Source organism: Oncorhynchus gorbuscha, linkage group LG03 (genome assembly GCF_021184085.1).
Source record: "Oncorhynchus gorbuscha isolate QuinsamMale2020 ecotype Even-year linkage group LG03, OgorEven_v1.0, whole genome shotgun sequence".
Classification (NCBI taxonomy): domain Eukaryota; kingdom Metazoa; phylum Chordata; class Actinopteri; order Salmoniformes; family Salmonidae; genus Oncorhynchus; species Oncorhynchus gorbuscha.
Window position 1 is genome coordinate 83031485 of NC_060175.1, and position 14581 is coordinate 83046065.

The window sequence follows — 14581 nt, forward strand, 5'->3', positions numbered from 1 at the left end:
AAGAGCTGACAGTGAGCAGACTGGGAGCAGACAGAGAGCAGACAAAGAGGTGACAGAGAGCAGACTGGGAGTAGACAGAGAGCAGACAAAGAGGTGACAGAGAGCAGACTGGGAGCAGACAGAGAGCAGACAAAGAGCTGACAGGGAGCAGACTGGGAGCAGACAGAGAGCAGACAAAGAGCTGACAGAGAGCAGACTGGGAGCAGACAGAGAGCAGACAAAGAGGTGACAGAGAGCAGACTGGGAGCAGACAGAGAGCAGACAAAGAGCTGACAGGGAGCAGACTGGGAGCAGACAGAGAGCAGACAAAGAGCTGACAGAGAGCAGACTGGGAGCAGACAGAGAGCAGACAAAGAACTGACAGAGAGCAGACAACGGCTGCAGGTGTAGATAATCTGCCTCACTGTGACTTCACCTTCCCTGAGACCTCAACGACTGTCGTACTCAAATCATAGAGGCTAGTTTTTTTCTGTTTTAGTGGTATTGAACAATAGAGTAAAACAGCATTCAAGGTTTCCCTTGTGAAAGAGACATTGGGGTTTCCTTATTCAGGTGGATGATTCAGTGGAAATAATCTTGTTATTTATGAATTTACATGCTACCCAAACTAAAAGCATGATAATGTACTTATCAGTCAAGTTATTGGGAGCAGTCATTATTTTTCTTCCTCTACAGGTATGTCTATGTATGACTATGATAAGATTGGCTCCCCACCTTCCATTCTCTGACACATCCATCCCAATCCCACAGGAATTCTCCATAAACAAGTCTTGTTCCTGCTCCTGGCTACACATTTAATAGTTTATTTTCTCTCAGCCACCCCAAGGCCATTCATACCACTGGCAGAGTCATGTTTCAAAAAAGCTGTCAGACTGCCAGATAAGATCAGTCTCATTTGAAAAGGACAGAAAATAACAACACACAGCTTTCCTCACAGCTCAGGTGTTTTCTAAGCACTTATACTGTTACCTTTGTTCACCTTTGCTGCAGGGCAGGCCTGTTAGGGCGGATCCTGCTGTCAAAGACCCGGTTTGATTCCCTATCATATCAGATCAGTCACAGAAGACATACCTGCAGACCAGCAGTATTGCTACAGTAGTGATATGTCCGAAATGGCACCCTATTCCCTATATAGTGCACTACTTTTGACCAGAGTTCTATGGGCCCTATGGGCCCTGATCAAAAGAAGTACACTATATAGGGAATGTGGTGCAACTTGAGATGCAGACTACAGCCTTTCACTTGTAGTAAAGCTTAAACAAGGCTTCATGAAAATGCACCATCTGAAGTGTAAATGATACTTCCCCTGAATGGGACCATAATGAGGTCATGACCCCAGCAGTTTACTAGGTACCTTCAGGTCAGAGAGCAGGACTAATGAGCTCGTACTGGTATCTTCTCCTGCACCATAAGTCTGGAGCAGTCCCTTCGCTGGAATGCTTGTGTGTGTGTGTGTGTATGTATGTGTGTGTATATGCGTGTATGTATGTGTGTATGCGTGTGTGTGTGTGTGTATATATGTGTGTGTGCGTGTGTGTGCGTGTGTGTATGTATGTGTGCGTGTGTGTATGTATGTGTGTATGCGTGTGTGTGTGTATGTGTGTGTGTATGCGTGTCTGTGTGTGTTTGTATGTGTGTGTGTATGCGTGTGTGTGTGTATGTATGTGTGTATGTGTGTGTGTGTGTGTGTGTGTGTGTGTGTATGTATGTATGCGTGTGTGTGTGTATGTGTGTGTGTATGCGTGTGTGTGTGTATGTGTGTGTGTATGCGTGTGTGTGTGTGTGTGTATGTATGTGTGTATGCGTGTGTGTGTGTATGTGTGTGTGTATGTGTGTATGCGTGTGTGTGTGTGTGTGTGTGTGTGTATGTGTGTGTGTATGCGTGTGTGTGTGTATGTGTGTGTGTGTGTGTGTATGTATGTGTGTGTGTGTGTATGTGTGTGTGTGTGTGTGTGTGTGTGTGTGTGTGTGTGTGTGTGTGTGTGTGTGTGTGTGTGTGTGTGTGTGTGTGTGTGTGTGTGTGTGTGTGTGTGTGTGTGTGTGTGTGTGTGTGTGTGTGTGTGTGTGTGTGTGTGTGTGTGTGTGTGTGTGTGTGTGTGTGTGTGTGTGCGTGTTGAGGATGCAAGGCTAACCTTTAGGCCTTTGGATGCAGGTGTGCTGGTTGTCGCTCAGGAAGAATCCTTCTCTGCAGCGACACTCGTAACTGCCCATCATGTTCACACAGATCTGCTGACATCCACCATTCCCCTCTGAACACTCATCCACATCTGCAATGAAACAGGAAGTGAACAATCATTACAATCATAGAAAACAAATGGGTCCAGGAAGGAGGAGAAGGAGATAAACCAGTATGGTCAATTGGAGTAAGGGATCTACTCTGCAGTTACTTTTTTGCACCCAGTCAGTTAGATTTTATTGAATTAAACGAGATATGATGATATACTGTAACAGCGACATAACAAAATGAAAGATTATTGTCATGGAAGCGTTGACACAGGAGAACACAGTTGTTCATTATAATTTCTGGAAAATGATGAGCAAAATAACATGCATATTAATGCAATTGCACCAGGGGAGTGGTTTAGTGGTTTCAGCAGTGTAGACTGCAGAGGTCACAACATGAGTGGAGATATGAGACATGGTCAAGAGAAACCAGGAGGGGGTTGTCTAAAGCCGTCTGAAGAGTTGATGTCTCAGTTCACAGTTATCTTGCGTGGCAGAAGACGGAGCGGAGGGCTCACAGTTTGAAAGCCTCCAACTGTGCAGCACTAAGCCTGAGCAGCACACTCCCCTGGCAACTGTGGTAACCTGATCCACCTGGGGCAGAATACCTGTCGATGACGAGCCTCTGTCAGCCCCTCCAATGAAGGAATGTCACGAGAGAGGGGAGGGAGGCGGGAGGAGAGGGAGAGAAAAGAGGGAGAGGAAAGGGAGGGGAAGGTGAGGGAGGGAGGGGAGAGGGAGGGGAGAGGGAGGAAGGGGTAGAGAGGGGAGGAGAGGGAGGTGAGCCACTTGAAGCCTACTGAAGTGCAGCACACAGCAGCAGTCTGTACAGAGGTATCTCCGGGGGCTATGCTTTGCCACCGGGCATAGCGCCTTAGACTAATGAGTAGGTTCTAACACAGTAGGTGCTGACATAGCATTTAATCCCACTGAGACTTCATTGTGCCTCTTACTCTCTATAAGATATTACTAGAAGTGTTCTGAGACTACACCCAATCAGTGGTAACAGGACAACATCTATTCACTAACAACTTGTTAAAAACGTCCGAGCTCACAGGTCACTACATGGGGTATTGGACCAAAGTGCAACCAGGTGTAAGCTCTTTTATATGTTTAGCTTCAAGCCACCATTTTATGGTGCGGAATAAATACTCAACAGTATCAAATTAGGGACCTCTGGGGCCATCCACTAATCTTAGAAAACCTTATAAAGCGGAAGGTCTTGCACAGTGTCATACAATATTACATACAGTATATTTTTATTTAACCTTTATTTAACCAGGAAGTCCCATTGAGGTCAGAAGACCTCTTTCCCAAGGAAAGACCTCTCTCCGTCATTAGATATTAGTAATGTTACTAGCCAGCCCAGCATCCCTTTTACGTGACAGTGCCTTGACTCTAGGCCTCCTCCTGCCCTGGAGACCTGTGCTCTGTTCCTGGAACCCTATCCATCCCCATGCTTGACACATCAATAATCTGCTGTATACACAAGGCTTTTTTTAATAAACTGTCATGTGAAACTAATTGTCTGCCTATTTTTCCAGTCTGAGAAGGCCTCTGGATGAAGTTTCCTTTCTGGGGGATTCTCAGCCCAGCATAGTTAGAAATTAAACTTCACTCTGTCCTCCTCTCTTTCACACACAGACGCACACACACATGCATAGACACACACACACACACACACACACACACAAACACACACATACACCTCAAACTCCTGAGTGATGTCAAAGTGGAACCTGACTAGACAGAACCCTCTGGGGCAGCTAAGTGGGTTAGTGGCATGTGACCCGCCTGACCACAAGTCTAGTCCTCTGTTCTCACACTCCATCAGCACCGATGCCTCCCTCCTCTCAAAACAATGTCATCATGTCACTCAGGCCCACTGGGAAAACCTGAGCACAACTGCCATCCAGGTGGCGTGTCTGTCCCTGCATCCTTGAAAAGAGATGCTAAATACACTTAGTGTTATAAGGACAGACTGGAGGGTCTATGAAGGTTAAAGAAGTTGGAGTCATTTCGTGGTGGAGTAATGTGCTCCATTTAAGCAGAGCTGCAATCCACCTCCACTTGCCAGAGTCTTTCTCCACAGTGAGAGAGAGGGAGACTGGCAGAGGTGACACCTATCAGTTTAGCTGCAAGGAACCTGCAGCTGCACCTTTGCAGATAAACTGTAAAGCCAAACACCAACCCCCATGAAACATATGCCCAAATACACACACCAACACAAGTGGGCTCACACACAAGTATGAGTGTACACGAGAGCGCGCACACACACACACACACACACACACACACACACACACACACACACACACACACACACACACACACACACACACACACACACACACACACACACACACACACACACACACACACACACACACACACACACACACACACACACACACACACACACACACACACACACACACACACACACAGACATACACTCATGACATGCAAAAATGCACATCAAATACGCAGTCAGCCTCAAAAAGGAAATATCTTTCCAAACCCCCAGTGCATTAATGATGGCTTCATTTCCTGATTCCTTCATCCCTTCAAATGAGGAATCACATGTCAGTAGATCTCTCCTGTTAAAATAGCTCCATGAATTGCCCGTGTTTTGTGCTGGGCAAGGCTGGCATCCAAAGCAAATATTTCCAAGTGGAAAGGGATTCTGGCATGGCCAGGAGAAGTGCTCATTTATTTGGATTTAAAAAAATATCTGTAGAGGATGGAATAACGTCTTAATGAAGTCAAAAGGGCTGCCTCAGTTCAGAAAAATGAGACATCTCTCCTTTCTATCCCTCAATTCGCTGCGAAGAGGAGAGGGGGAAATGGGAAGATTAAGAGATTGGTTGTGTTTGCGGAAGCCATGTCCGCTGGTTTCTCAGATAGCCTTGACTGTATATATAACATTTGGCCTTGTGCTGAGCTTCGGAGCCGTGTAAACATGGCGATTGAGTTACAGAACCTCCTCAAGCCGTATTCTGGAGACGCGTTCGTCTTTTTTCTAAAAGGGTTCAGTGACTCTCTGGGCATTTCTTGCTGACCCAGCACCAGAGTTTTGAGGAGGAAAATAGAAAACTATGTGTATCTCCTCCTCAGTGCTGACCAAGATTTGTGTTTCAACAGACACAACCGGCAGACAGACAGACCCGAAGGCAGGCAGGCAGGCATGCTGGCAGGCAGACACAGGCAGACAGACAGAAGTCTTTGTGGTCCAGACCAGAGCAGACATCCCAGAGAAATGAGGAGGTGAGACCGAGGCCGGCCATTCACCCTATTTGTGCTTTTCATTTACAGGGGTTTAAGAAACACACGCTACCTAATAAGGCAGCAGTAAGGGCCAGTCTGAGGCATGCTGTCTGAGCTGCTCTGGTAGGTGAAGGAGACATTATGAGGATAAACATCCCTTTGGCTTCGCTGAGCATCGGTAGATGGGAGGGAGGGAGGGAGGGAGGGAGGGGCATAGTCCCAAATTAAAACAAGATCCTTTCTCTTTTAAACAGGATTAGAGGATTTCCTCTTTCCTCTCCATTGCTGCTGGAGTTCAATGACATGACTCTTTCCACCCTCTTCACTGAACGGTGACCACGGCGCCAGGTTTGAACCGAGCCGAGCCACTCTGAGAGGAGCACTCAGTGCACACAGACACTGGCCACGTGTAAACAAACACACAGCACTAATCAGGCACTTGTCAGCAGGAGGATGCACAAGTTGATGTGTTGCCTGAGGCCACGCATGCTCTCTGGCGGTTAGCTGTGTGGGTGAGAAACTGAACTCAGAGAAGTGGGAGTGCTACTAGACTAGAGATACTTTGTGTTGCTTAATCAATGCACTTCCTTAGGTTAAGACAATGTGTAGTGTTGTCTGTTCAGGTCACTTTTACTCAGGAGGATTTAAACCCTGACGAGCGTGACCACAACACACAAAAACAAACAAGGCTTTGCTTAGGCTGTATTTAGATTTGAATTCAGTGGAACAGCTTGTTGTCATACTAACACGATATAAACAACGCTAATGCTGCTTTGATTGAAACCCAGCCTCCAACGATGCGCTCGTCGCTCAGGTAACGATTTTTGGTAAATATATACAGAGAGCCTGAACTCCCACTGTCTCACTCAGTAATCCCATAAATGAAAAATGAGCTTTGGTCATACCAAATGGTATTCCTCAGTTCCTCCAAAAGAAGTCTGGAAGTATTTTAAAAACAAACCCCAGGATGTGTGTTTGGGGTGAACAGGCTTGTGCCAAGAAGACAAGAGGCCCTGACGTGTGCAGCCTGACGGCTGGCTGTCTGCTGGGTGCTTACATCCCTAAAGACCAATCCCAGGCTTGACTTTCCCCTGCCAGTCGGCTCAGATGGAATTGTTCATGTCATGGTGAATGGGGCAGAACAATCCTGAGGGAAAGAGAGTGTTGATATCCTCTTCGGGAGCCAGCTAATACACCAAACCCAAATCCTCCTCCTCCCTTGCAACTCATCACTCCACCCTCCATCCCCACCTCCTGGACTGTGGAAAGCCTCCATGCCCAAACCTGATCTGTGTGTGTCACAACAACAGCAAATTGATTGCACTGGGAGGGTACCCGACTAGATAGCTCTGGGTATCTGCATCTGCAATGGAGAGATGGTGGAGGGGAGGTTTATTACTAAGAGCCTAGACTTTGTGATTTCCCCTGAATCAAACAAGAGGAGTGATAGCCTTTCCTCTTGGCCATGCTAGGAGAGTAGAGGGATTAACCAATGCATCATTATCTGGGCTCCCTCTCAGATAGCCAACAGACTGACCCACATGATGACCATAGGGGAACAGTGAGGGTAAAGTAATCTACTTATGTCCAGAAGAGAATAAAACACTATCTGTCCGAATCTAGTCATGTTACAGTACCATTTAAAGTGTAACAAAAGCACTTAAAAGTGATGCATCAAAGGATGCATGCTTCAAAGAGTGAGGATGGAGTGAATCAACGTGAGGCTCTCTGATGACTGGACTTTCCCATCAGCCCCCTGGTCAATAATACATCAGGCGGAATCCTGGCAGTTTGATTAGCCAGCCTTAGAACAAGATCCCTGGGGATTAGAGGTACAGGCTCAACCAAGCGATCGCTCAAAGCTGTCACAATAGATTGGGGAGAAAACACTTAGTCAGAGGGCTGTTGCCATGGGAATGGTATTATCACATGAGAGAATAAGGACATTTCATGCAGACAACTTTGGTTTGAGGTTGAAACAGAATAACAGTGAATACTTTGACTATACAGTAGTTCATGCTCTCCATTGATGACTGAGGATAATCAAGTGTTACATCAGTGAGGAGTTGACCCTAGGTCAGAAAGAGGTTGGGTTTCAGTGTTACATCATTGAGGAGTTGACCCTAGGTCAGAAAGAGGTTGGGTTTCAGTGTTACATCATTGAGGAGTTGACCCTAGGTCAGAAAGAGGTTGGGTTTCAGTGTTACATCATTGAGGAGTTGACCCTAGGTCAGAAAGAGGTTGGGTTTCAGTGTTACATCAGTGAGGAGTTGACCCTAAGTCAGAAAGAGGTTGGGTTTCAGTGTTACATCATTGAGGAGTTGACCCTAGGTCAGAAAGAGGTTGAGTTTCAGTGTTACATCATTGAGGAGTTGACCCTAGGTCAGAAAGAGGTTGGGTTTCAGTGTTACATCATTGAGGAGTTGACCCTAGGTCAGAAAGAGGTTGGGTTTCAGTGTTACATCATTGAGGAGTTGACCCTAGGTCAGAAAGAGGTTGGGTTTCAGTGTTACATCATTGAGGAGTTGACCCTAGGTCAGAAAGAGGTTGGGTTTCAGTGTTACATCATTGAGGAGTTGACCCTAGGTCAGAAAGAGGTTGGGTTTCAGTGTTACATCATTGAGGAGTTGACCCTAGGTCAGAAAGAGGTTGGGTTTCAGTGTTACATCATTGAGGAGTTGACCCTAGGTCAGAAAGAGGTTGGGTTTCAGTGTTACATCAGTGAGGAGTTGACCATAGGTCAGAAAGAGGTTGGGTTTCAGTGTTACATCAGTGAGGAGTTGACCCTAGGTCAGAAAGAGGTTTGGTTTCAGTGTTACATCATTGAGGAGTTGACCCTATGTCAGAAAGAGGTTGGGTTTCAGTGTTACATCAGTGAGGAGTTGACCCTAGGTCAGAAAGAGGTTGGGTTTCAGTGTTACATCATTGAGGAGTTGACCCTAGGTCAGAAAGTGGTTGGGTTTCAGTGTTACATCAGTGAGGAGTTGACCCTAGGTCAGAAAGAGGTTGGGTTTCAGTGTTACATCATTGAGGAGTTGACCCTAGGTCAGAAAGAGGTTGGGTTTCAGTGTTACATCATTGAGGAGTTGACCCTAGGTCAGAAAGAGGTTGGGTTTCAGTGTTACATCATTGAGGAGTTGACCCTAGGTCAGAAAGAGGTTGGGTTTCAGTGTTACATCAGTGAGGAGTTGACCCTAGGTCAGAAAGAGGTTGGGTTTCAGTGTTACATCAGTGAGGAGTTGACCCTAGGTCAGAAAGAGGTTTGGTTTCAGTGTTACATCATTGAGGAGTTGACCCTAGGTCAGAAAGAGGTTGGGTTTCAGTGTTACATCAGTGAGGAGTTGACCCTAGGTCAGAAAGAGGTTGGGTTTCAGTGTTACATCAGTGAGGAGTTGACCCTAGGTCAGAAAGAGGAGCTGTGTATGGCTGCATATGGTGTTGAAGAAGAACCAGAGGAAACACATTGTCCAATGAAGCAGGGAGAGACAACAGAACAAAGCAAACGCAGCCGCATAGAGAGAGAGAGCAAGAGAGAGAAAGAGAGAGAGAGCAAGAGAGAGAGCGAGAGAGCGAGAGAGAGAGAGAGACAGAGACAGAGACAGAGAGAGAGACTGAGAGCGAGAGAGAGCGAGAGAGAGAGCGAGAGAGAGAGCGAGAGAGAGAGAGAGAGAGAGAGAGAGAGAGAGAGAGAGAGAGAGAGAGAGAGAGAGAGAGAGAGAGAGAGAGAGAGAGAGAGAGAGAGAGAGAGAGAGAGAGAGAGAGAGAGAGAGAGAGAGAGAGAGAGAGAGAGAGAGAGAGAGATTAAAAAAGGTTGCCGCAGGCAGACCTGGCTCTCAAGAGAAGACAGGCTATGTGCACACTGCCCACAAAATTAGGTGGAAACTGAGCTGCACTCCCTAACCTCCTGCCAAATGTATGACCATATTAGAGACACATATTTCCCTAAGATTACACAGAGCCACAATGAATTTGAAAACAAACCCAATTTTGATAAACTCCCATATCTATTGGGTGAAATACCACAGTGTGCAATAACAGCAGCAAGATTTGAGACCTGTTGACCCAGTGAAGAACAAACACCCTTGTAAATACAACCCATATTTATGTTGATTTATTTTACTTTAAAAAAAAACTTTATTTGCACATCGTTAAAACACTGTATATAGACATTATATAACATTTGAAATGTCTATATTCTTTTGGAACTTGTGTGAATGTAATATTTGCTGTTCACTTTTTATTGTTTATTTCACGTTTGTTGATCCATTTCAATTGCTTTGGCAATGTAAACATATGTTTCCCATGCCAATAAAGCAACTTGAATTGAATTTAGAGAGAGAGAGATATGGAGAGGAAGTGATGGAAGGTTAGGAACAGGGGCAGCCATGCAGTGCTTCTCCTTCCAGAGAACACAGACAGACAGGGTTTTCTGCCGGGGCCAAAGGTTAGTAAAGATGTGATTTGTGGTTTGGTAGCTATAAATCCATCAGGGGGTACTTGTACAGAAGTTAATGATACAGTTTTTGGCACCACATATCCCTACTTGAGCAATTCCAATGGACCGTACCAACGGGGTTCTAGAGAACCATGTAAAAGAAACCACATAGCTCATCAATGTGGGGACATTTGTACCTTAGTGGGGAATACTGGACATCATGCATTTGCTTTTGATTCTTATGCGAATGTGTGTTTTGAATTGAATTCAAAGAAAACAATTATTATCCTATAGGCTACTTTTTAAGAGCATAAAATGTCCTTCTCTCCCGACATCATTATGCACTTGTGGTGGTAATTCAGTAAAGGCCTTTAAAAAAAGTGATTTCGCTCATAAAGAATATAATAACATTGTTTCCGCTTCACTTCTTCACTACAGTGTGCCTCGTCATAGAGATCTCGAGACATCAGTGACTACAGAGCGTACCATGAGGTAAATTATACAGCGACCCACAGAGACATCTTACTCCACATGCACAGATTCACTGTGCTGTGACATCACATTGCTTCCACCTGAATTCCTGACTTCCTGATGTCTTTGTGAGGTGTGTAGGGCTCGGCCGCCTGCCACTGCCGCCCAACATCATTAACACCGCTAGAGCCAATTACCAGAAGTCATGTGGTGCTGGCCGGTCGGTGGGGGCCAGAAGGACGTCTCGTTTGCGACTCCTGCCTAGCCCAACCTGGCCCCTGGCCTGACTAGCAGACACAGCAACCCCTGCTGGCAGAGACCAGGACCGTGTGAGAGATGGCAACAGGAGAGGAGAGGAGGGGCTAGGGCTGTCTGACAGAGGGCAACAGGAGAGGAGGGGCTAGAGCCGTGTGACAGAGGGCAACAGGAGAGGAGAGGAGGGCTAGGCCCGTGTGAGAGAGGGCAACAGGAGAGGAGAGGAGGGCCAGGGCCGTGTGACAGAGGGCAACAGGAGAGGAGAGGAGGGACCAGGGCAGTGTGAGAGAGGGCAACAGGAGAGGAGAGGAGAGGAGAGGAGAGGAGAGGAGAGGAGAGGAGAGGAGAGGAGAGGAGAGGAGAGGAGAGGAGAGGAGAGGAGAGGAGAGGAGAGGAGAGGAGAGGAGAGGAGAGGAGAGGAGAGGAGAGGAGAGGAGAGGAGAGGAAGTGCCAGGGCCACAGCCATGTGAGAGAGGGCAACAGGATAGTAGAGGAGTGAGGGAATCAAAGCCATTCCAAGCATGTGAATCATCAACCTCAGGTGTTAAACAGTCCATTTTTCTGTTGGTAAGAGCAAAAGGGACTTGGCTCTATGTGAACTTTGGAGGATCAGTTCAGGTGAATCACTCACTGATTAAAGTGATACATCTGTCCTGTCTTGTCCAGGTATCAGTCTGTTCTCCAACCCACTAGCCAGAGCCTCAATTAGGTCTGATCTCCTTTGGGCACCAGCTGCACAGCCACTCCAGTTACAGGCCAGTAGAAGTAATCTTATTGAAGGGGTCTAAAAGCACTTAAACCTGTAGGAAATTGAGAGGTAACATGAAACCCCCACCAATGCTTCTTCCTCCCCTGTTTCTGTGGTAAGGATGAATCTCTTAGCATTCTGGAGCGGGGATGTGTAAGGTTTTCTTTCCAAGGGTAATTGCTGAGAAATAATAGTTGGCGCTCGGAGACGAGAAACCTTTTCAGCACCATAAAATGCCTTACCCACTCAGAGTAGTTCAGCGCTAATTACATGCTTTACATTTGTTAATCGTTGAATGCGTGGAAAATAAGTTACATCTGTTTCATTGAACAGTGTTATTGCACTGTCTCTATGGGAGGTCAAACGATTCAAATGATTCAATGATGGTTCATCCACTTGTTATTTACATCTGTGGGGGGACTAACTACGGCGTAATACCAGTGACACCATGTGTAATGCAGAAGGACAAGGACTAATGTTATACATCTAAATCCATGAAAACCTGCAGAGACCTGGGAGGGAGGGAGAGGAAACAGAAAAAGCAGGGTCAGTTGGATGATTTCTCTGCCTGCTGGCCAACAGGTCATCTGTGAAGAACACTGAAGTAGAACCATGGCAGGAATATTTATAGGATGATACACACGTAACAAATCATCCTCACATGAACACACACACACACACACAACACAAACAAACAATTGAATAGAGAACTATGTGTGTGTGTGTGAGTATGTGCAAGGGTGCGTTTATGCAAGGGTGTGTACATCTCTGTGTACGTGATTGCGTGCGTGTTTGTGTTTGTCTGTGCGTGTGTTTGCCTGCACATAAAACAATTGCATGGATGATAAGACAGAGGGAAATATATCAAAGGGATTGATGGAAGCTTGGCCTGAAGAGGCAGCAGGCTTACAACCGCAGATACTCCAGTTACACACCTGCATGCAAGGGAAGAGCTCATCCACAGCATAGCAAATGATCCACACACAAATAAATAGGCCATGCTAAATGACTTGGAAAATAACCCTGCTTCAGACTGTACACTTGTTTTGAGTTAGGAGAGAGAGAGAGAGAGAGAGAGAGAGAGAGAGAGAGAGAGAGAGAGAGAGAGAGAGAGAGAGAGAGAGAGAGAGAGAGAGAGAGAGAGAGAGAGAGAGAGAGAGAGAGAGAGAGAGAGAGAGAGGAAAGAGAGTGAAAGACACTCAGCTACTTTCAGTTCTTTAAGGGCATGAGAAACATACATGAGTGGTTGTTGACTTTTAACGCCCACAGATGTTGATAAGTAAAGTTGTAGGTTAAGTGCTGATAAATAGTTTATCTACTGTTCATGTTAGCATGCTAGAAAGAATACACTGATTTCATTCCCCACCAACCCATAATCACTCTATTCTACACCAATTAAGCATTTTGTAAACTGACAATAATACAGAGAGACAATGATTTACAGAGAAGAGAGAGACATCTGTCAACACACAACCTGTCTATGACAGATTAGAGTAGTTATTCTCATTCATGGTCAACACATAACCTGTCTATGACAGATTAGAGTAGTTATTCTCATTCATGGTCAACACATAACCTGTCTATGACAGATTAGAGTAGTTATTCTCATTCATGGTCAACACATAACCTGTCTATGACAGATTAGATTAGTTATTCTCATTCATGGTCAACACATAACCTGTCTATGACAGATTAGAGTAGTTATTCTCATTCATGGTCAACACATAACCTGTCTATGACAGATTAGATTAGTTATTCTCATTCATGGTCAACACATAACCTGTCTATGACAGATTAGAGTAGTTATTCTCATTCATGGTCAACACATAACCTGTCTATGACAGATTAGAGTAGTTATTCTCATTCATGGTCAACACATAACCTGTCTATGACAGATTAGAGTAGTTATTCTCATTCATGGTCAACACATAACCTGTCTATGACAGATTAGAGTAGTTATTCTCATTCATGGTCAACACATAACCTGTCTATGACAGATTAGAGTAGTTATTCTCATTCATGGTCAACACACAGCAACAAACAACATAAACGTTTCAAATGTTTCATGAGGAGGTTCAAATCAATGTTTCTGTCTGAGGAGAAGCCAGGTTTGGCTTGAGGTTTTGGAGCAGGGAGAGGGAGCCTGTGGGAGAGGGAGAGGAGGGAGAGGGGAGTTGGGAGGGTAAAGGGAGTGGGAGACTGTGGAGAGAGGGAGAGAAGAATAGAGGGGGAGAGGAAAAGGGAGGGTGGCTATGTTTAGCACCTGAGAAGAACAAGTTTCCCTTAATTCTGTAACCTTTTAAGTTAAAGGTGTGCTCCATGGGGCTGATATGAATGGCACACTGTTGTAGTACTACCCTGACCTGTTGAAAAAACAGGAGGCTTTATTTGCATGTGGAAAAAATAAGTTTTGAGAGCAAAGTCTACCTGCTATGTGGGACCAGGAAACCAGAAGTGAACTACAGTAGTAGAACAGATTTCCACAACTAACCCAAGATAGGGGCGGCAGGGTAGCCTAGTGGTTAGAGTGTTGGACTAGGTGCAAATCCCCGAGCTGACAAGGTACAAATCTGTCGTTCTGCCCCTGAACAGGCAGTTAACCCACTGTTCCTAGGCCGTCATTGAAAATAAGAATTTGTTCTTAACTGACTTGCCTAGTAAAATAAAGGTAAAATAAATAAATGAAATAGACCCTGTCTTTTTAATGTGAGCAAATTAATCATAGTGGGCAGAACGAGCAAGAAAGTGGGCAGAGTCAAACACAAGCTAGTGAGATCCTATTGGCTTGTTCTAGCATATTTGCATATTTCCATTCGGGAATTGCCTACCCTGGGAAGTGTGCGTGTGCAACAACTAAATTGGCGCTTGCTCTCCTAATCAAACGATGGAAATGGGTAAAGTCTACTAAACGCAATTCACTCTGTTTATTACAGAGTCTAGTTTGGAAACAGAAAACTCTATGGAGATCAAATGTTTTATTGATGAGAAATTTTGCAGAATGCTGACCAAAATCTATCTCGCTCCTTCTTCTCCCACCGTTGGTCACATGGCTTCCTCTCATCACCATATTTGGTAGTGACTGGAAACGCCAACCGGATGCTTCACATTTATACATCCGGTGAAATATCTGTCTCATTGTTCTATCTGTGGTTGTAGTCTAAAAGTCACACATTAGCCATGAC

The 14581-nt window shown here is 45.4% G+C and overlaps 1 protein-coding gene across 6 annotated transcripts in view; it reads right to left on the reverse strand.

Moving 5' to 3' along the window:
* Window positions 1-14581, reverse strand: part of LOC124032063 (signal peptide, CUB and EGF-like domain-containing protein 3) — a 125310-nt gene that overhangs the window by 64990 nt on the left and 45739 nt on the right. For all 6 annotated transcript variants that reach the window (XM_046344097.1, XM_046344095.1, XM_046344100.1 and 3 more), the window contains exon 4: window positions 2133-2267. In XM_046344097.1, the coding sequence (XP_046200053.1) occupies window positions 2133-2267 (135 nt within the window). The remainder of the gene's footprint in view (window positions 1-2132; window positions 2268-14581) is intronic.